This window comes from Argiope bruennichi, chromosome X1 (genome assembly GCF_947563725.1).
Source record: "Argiope bruennichi chromosome X1, qqArgBrue1.1, whole genome shotgun sequence".
NCBI lineage: Eukaryota > Metazoa > Arthropoda > Arachnida > Araneae > Araneidae > Argiope > Argiope bruennichi.
In genome coordinates, this window is record NC_079162.1 from 97,649,215 (window position 1) to 97,655,214 (window position 6,000).

The 6,000-nt window shown below is 28.6% G+C and overlaps 1 protein-coding gene across 1 annotated transcript in view; it reads right to left on the reverse strand.

Annotated features, from left to right (window-relative positions):
- LOC129958391 (regulator of G-protein signaling loco-like) overlaps positions 1–5,421 on the reverse strand; it is a 59,477-nt gene extending 54,056 nt beyond the window's left edge. Inside the window, exons 1-2 of the mRNA XM_056070857.1 lie at positions 5,217–5,421; positions 1,784–3,275 (exon numbers count right to left, since the gene is read on the reverse strand). Coding sequence (XP_055926832.1) covers positions 1,784–3,245 — 1,462 coding nt within the window. The 5' untranslated portion in view covers positions 3,246–3,275; positions 5,217–5,421. The remainder of the gene's footprint in view (positions 1–1,783; positions 3,276–5,216) is intronic.
- Positions 5,422–6,000: the final 579 nt, after the last annotated feature.

Sequence of the window (6,000 nt, forward strand, 5' to 3'; positions counted from 1 at the left end):
CACATGTGTATGTGCATTTCTTTGTTTATAAAAAATGTTTTCTACTAAAGGGTCCAAGAAAGCAAAATGCAGAGCCAATACAATATTTTGAAATTTTTTCCATTGCATAGAAAGACTTGAAATTAACATTGCTTGACATTGCACAGATAGAATAACATTAAACAGGTTAACATCAGAGGAGTTTCTTATCAACAAACAAATCAAATCTAGTCAACTTTTGAAATAAAATGTTCTTGGTAATAATAATAATAACAACAACAGTGAGTTCTTTAAATTAAAGGTTTTTTATTTTTCTTTATGATTAAGGAAAGAGTTCAATTTTCAAGAGAATAAGATTACTTTTCTTAATTAATGGTCAGTGAATGATACACTATGACCAGGAAATGATACAGTCTGAATAGAAAAGAAGAAAGCAGGAAAAAGAGAGTGTGGGACACAATCAGGGCTTATATAGCTTCAGAAGGGAATTTTCTCTAAATTTAGATAACATTTACTTCACACATGTGCAGAGTATAAGAAACAAAGACACATGCACCTCGGAATTTACAATAAATTTTGAATTCACACAAATAGAAAAAAAATTACTTTATGAATGTTGCTAAATTAGAATTATTATGTTTTCGATCAAGAAAAAAATTTTTAATCCTTTTTTTTTTTTTTTTTTTTTTTACATAGTACTTAGTTTTAGGTATCTACCCAAGCCTCAAATAAATAAAAAAGTAGTTATTCACAAAACATTCCACCTCACTAGTCAAGTGGCATTTAAATATATACTGCAAAAGCTCAGGTACAAACTGACTTCTTAGTGCTCTAAAACACATAACAAAGTGCAATACCAAAGTAAGGAAATTTATTTGATCAATATTTCATAAGTATATATTTAAATTTTTTATAGCAGAAAATACTTGCAACTCTAAAATCTAAGAGTAAGTAAAAATAAAAATACACAATACAACTACAGAATAATAGTATGTATGATTTTACAAGTAGTATTCACACAAGAAAAATAATGTGTATAAATAGGTTACCTCCTTTTATACATATTAATTTACAAAACCATATCCTTAGATTAGATTTCTTATTGGAAATAAGAATTTCATTAATTTTTTTTCATTATTTATTTGTATACATTCTTACTTTTCCTTTGCATGCAATTACTTAGTATTTTTGTCACAAAATGCAAGTTTCTTTTCTTACTTTTATGCACAATTTTGAAATAAATATGATTTTCAAGCCTTTTAGATTATTTTTTATATGAATCAGTCATTCTTTTTTTATAATTATGCTTTAAAGAATGTTAAATTATAAAAATGTGAACCAAGATATTACAGAAGCCCTTTTACTGTACTAAAAACTATAAATTTTCAGACTTCTACTTATAGATTCATTTAAGCATTTACTTGAAAGTAAAAGAAAATATTAACTCTTGGCTTAAAAGAAAAGCCAGCATTTCAAAATGGAACTGAAGGAGGAGCAATATTAAGGAATTTCTAAAGACAGAAGAAAACATTTTTATTCTCTGAATGTGAACACAAACTACACATATTTTGAAAAAAAATATTGTAATTCAGTAAATCATCAAAAGAATAAAATATATAAAAATCTGATAATATTTACTTTTTAGAGAATCATCCTGAAATAACTTCATACAAATACCAGATAATCTTTTTTACACTATGTATGTGATGTATATTAATAGGTATGTCCATTAGATAGTAAATGAAATATAATTGCCAAGTGAGTAATAAATGAAACAAAAAACATCACATAAAATAACACTTACCTTCATCTCGAAATCCGATTCCACTGTCACTATTACTACTGTTACTGCTTGTATTGCTAGGCTGAGGAGACATATTTACATGAAATTCCAAACCATGCACAACATCATTATTAGGTCCTAATTTACTTCTATACAATCCAACTACTGCTTGAAGAATACTATCTGCAGATTCAGGAAATTCTTTGCACTTATTAGTTACAGGATCTGATGTACATGTTATATGAAATGCTTTGGCTCGTTTCAAATGCTGATGATGAGGAATTAATTTAGGATCAACCATGAATACATGACAGGAACTACTCACAGATCCCGGTTCTTCCTGACTACTTTCACTAAATTCATCAATGTTCCTTCCATGATTAGTGACAAGACCGAAAAATTTCTTATCATCACTATATACACCACTAAAAGTAATTTTGTCCGCAGAAAATTCAGCTAAAGTAACACCTTGAGGATTGATGAGAATAATACTTTCTGAAAACACAGACATTAACACAAGAGTATGAACTTTCTTTTCAACTCTTAAACGACGAATACAATTCCGTATAGTTTGCAGTCGAGAATTGGGAAGTTGAGGCTCTTTAGGCATCTCTATAGTTCCTAAATAACCTACAACAGCTTTTAAAATAGCTTGTTCCTGACTACCTTTCTGTTCTACATTTTGAGAAGCGAAAATTGCTGGGTATAAAATGTTATTTAAATCTTGCTCTGTAAAAATAGAATGAAAGACTTCACTAGTAGAACTGGATGATGTATTTAAATGTTCTGGATGACTCCGAGATTTTAAAACCTGGTTTTCTTTTCTTTTTGAAGGCACTTGTTTTGATTTTTCATTTGAAGAAACAGATGCTATACCTGTGGTTTGCTGTAAAAGAGGACTTTGTAAGGAATGCCTATTATTTCCATCTTGTAATCTCTGCTGAAGGATTAAGTCTAGTAATACCTTATTAGATCTACTAGGTCCAGCAAGACCAGCAGTATGGGATTTTGAACTTTGTTTCTGGGGGACAATCACATTACTTCCATGGATGTGATCAACAAACAATGCACCAGTTTGTAAATCTTGCACTACTTTTTCAGCACGAGAAACACTGTTCTGATGTCTATTTCGAATTTTATTAGGATACTTTGGTCTAAGCTTCACAATTGATATGAATTCTTCTTCAGAGGAATCAGAATAATAGTTTTCAGCTATTTGAAGCTTTAATATGCCATTAGAATTCCCAATCAATCGAACAACATCATCATGGGGAGCTTTTGAAACATTTTGGCCATTTACTGCAATTAAAAAATCACCAGGGCGCAAGCCAGCCTTTTCTGCAGGGCTGCCTGTTATGATGCAACTCAGAATGCAAGGAGCCTGTCCTGATATGGTAAAACCAAATCCATTTTTACCTCTAGATATTTCTACTGTTCTTACACCATAACTAGGTCTTTTTTTGCGTCGTCTGTGTTGATGCATTATTAGTTATAATTCACCTCTACTTGATCCCTGAAAAAATATATAGATAATTATATATTTACATAACAAATAAAGCAATTTATATAACAAATTAAAATATGCATACACATAAAAAACACTGAATAAAAATGAGATTGTACATGTTAACATCTTAAGAGATCAACCATTTTAGCACTAAAAACTATATGTTCGTACAGCTGCATTTTACGAGTAATATAAATATATACATACAGAAATAACTTATCCATTTACAAAATAAAAAAATAATTTATTGGACAAATCAACAAAACTCATAAAGCTTCTGTAGATATATTGTTGCAAAATTAATTATAACTTGGGGTCCTGTCTGTAATGGCATCAATGGGCTTTGCAATTTAAAATTGCTACTTTCTTACTCTTTTTATTTCATTATACTTTAATGATGAACTAAAATGCCCTATTTCTATATTCAACACAGCATATAAACTATTTTTAAGCTTATGAACATGTATGACAATCGAAATTCAAATGTTGTATCAGTAAATCAATATAACTAAAAAAAAGAATTCCGGTACCAATTTTAATGATGTTCCCTTAATATTTTTAAGAGTACCAATTTAATAATAAACAACTATACAAGAAAATGAAAGTTCCAATATTGTTAACTTCAAAACAAGTGAAATATTTTTTGGATCAAAATAAAGGATCTCGCAAAAAGATATATGTAAAATAATTTACTATGGTCAGAGAATAAATATTTTATCTTATGATTTCATTCCATTATTTAAAATTTTACACTAATTTTTCATCAAATAAGTCTTCAGGTAGGATTTACAGTAATACTCCTAAATAAAAATTTTCATTTCAAAATCATTATGATTTAAGCGTGTAAAAGTTTTCCATACTAGCTTTTTAATAATTAAAATACAAGACTTATAATTATATGAAGAAACATTCATTTTCAAAGTATCATAACCATCTGAAGGGGGAAACATCCTTTTCCAATAATAGTAAGTTGTGAATTTTTATACAAAAAGAATTAACTAAAAAAAATACTATAACAAAAGTTACTAATCATGTTATACTTAATAATGAAAAAAAAAAACCAGACTAATTATGATATTATGAATAATTGCTTTTATTACACTTAGAAATGGGATGCTTTACTTTCAAGAATTGTTCCACTTTAAAAATTCCAATGAATAGCCACATTAAAATATCTGATTGTGGGACCACAATATAGCCTCCTTGTCATAAAAAATTAGATGTATTAATTGCAAATTTTGATTAAGAATAGCCATATTCAGTTTACCTATAAAAAAGGCAAAATAATTTATCTTATAAACCTCTGAACATTCCGATCAGTCATTTAGTAGAATTTTAACACACCATAAAATATTTTTACAATATACATGTGCGATAAGAAGAATATGAACTTAAATATCATGATAAATACTAAATCCCTCATAACAGACAACCAGGAACTAGGAAAAGGAAAAGAAATTTTGTTCTTAATCTTCAATTATTCATCACTACAAGAATTCAAAATGTCACTAATAATTGAAAAAGCAATCCAGCTGCCAATTCAAATGTTTTTAATTTGTAATATGATACTTACATTGTGTTATACTATTAATCCAAAAACTAGAACAGCAATAAATAGGAAACTTCCAAAAACATCATAACTGTCAAGTCATCAGTATCATAAATCAAAATTAAAATTCCGGCATAACATTTTAATATCAAAACAATATAAGTCACAAATAAATTAGAAATCAAGAATTAAAAACAAACCAACTTCAAGCAGCAAACTTCAAATCACAATCCATATAAAAATCACAAGGGCAGCTGTACAATTATTAAATTCAAGATTTAGATTTCAGTAGGAAAATAAAAAATAAAACATAGATAACTTAAGTTTTCTGACAAATGGTTATGATGAGTCACCAACAAACAATTCCATTTCACAGAAAATATTTAAATGGAACTCACCCTAAAAACAATATCGTTGAAATCGGTGGGCATTTTAAAAATTTAATTATCTTAATGCAAAAATATCAAATGAATTTCAACGCAAAATGAATAAACCTTTCATTAAATACAAACGCAAATATTTATACCATGTTTACACAACTAACGTACATCAAATTTGAATTGTTACAGGAACACAACACAAAAATTAAATAACCCTGTCATCGTTCATACTCTGAAGAATGCCAAATATTTAGAATCCTTATACCCACTGGCTGGTAACATTTCGTGACCGTTTGTGGTCACATGATCTGAATAATATTCCTTGAAAGATCATGTGACAAAGGTAAAAGAAATGAGAGACGAATAAGCCAAATTCTTAATTTTATTTCTTGTGCATATGAACCAGAATTTTTTAAACTTTACAGATGCCCCATCGAATTAAGTTCAATATCGAATATTATTTCCTTTTGATGGGAAATATAACTTGCTCACATTTCCAGGGATTAAATGAATTACAAAATCCTATGTTGCATCATAGTTTATAACATTCAACCTCATAAATATTTCAAAATGTCAGAAAAAAGAAAGAGGAAAGGAATCATTGCATGTAATGCAGGCTGTATACAATTTATGCTAATAGGAATGAACAGCAAGGAATTAATAATTAGCGTGATCGTTCGAAGGCTTTTTAGATTAGCTTTTATCACGAGATGTCGCTGATGGCAACTCAGCTATGATGATTTGTTTACATTAGAAGCGGATAGCGAAAGAACGATCATACAATGTTAACGAACTTAAAAAT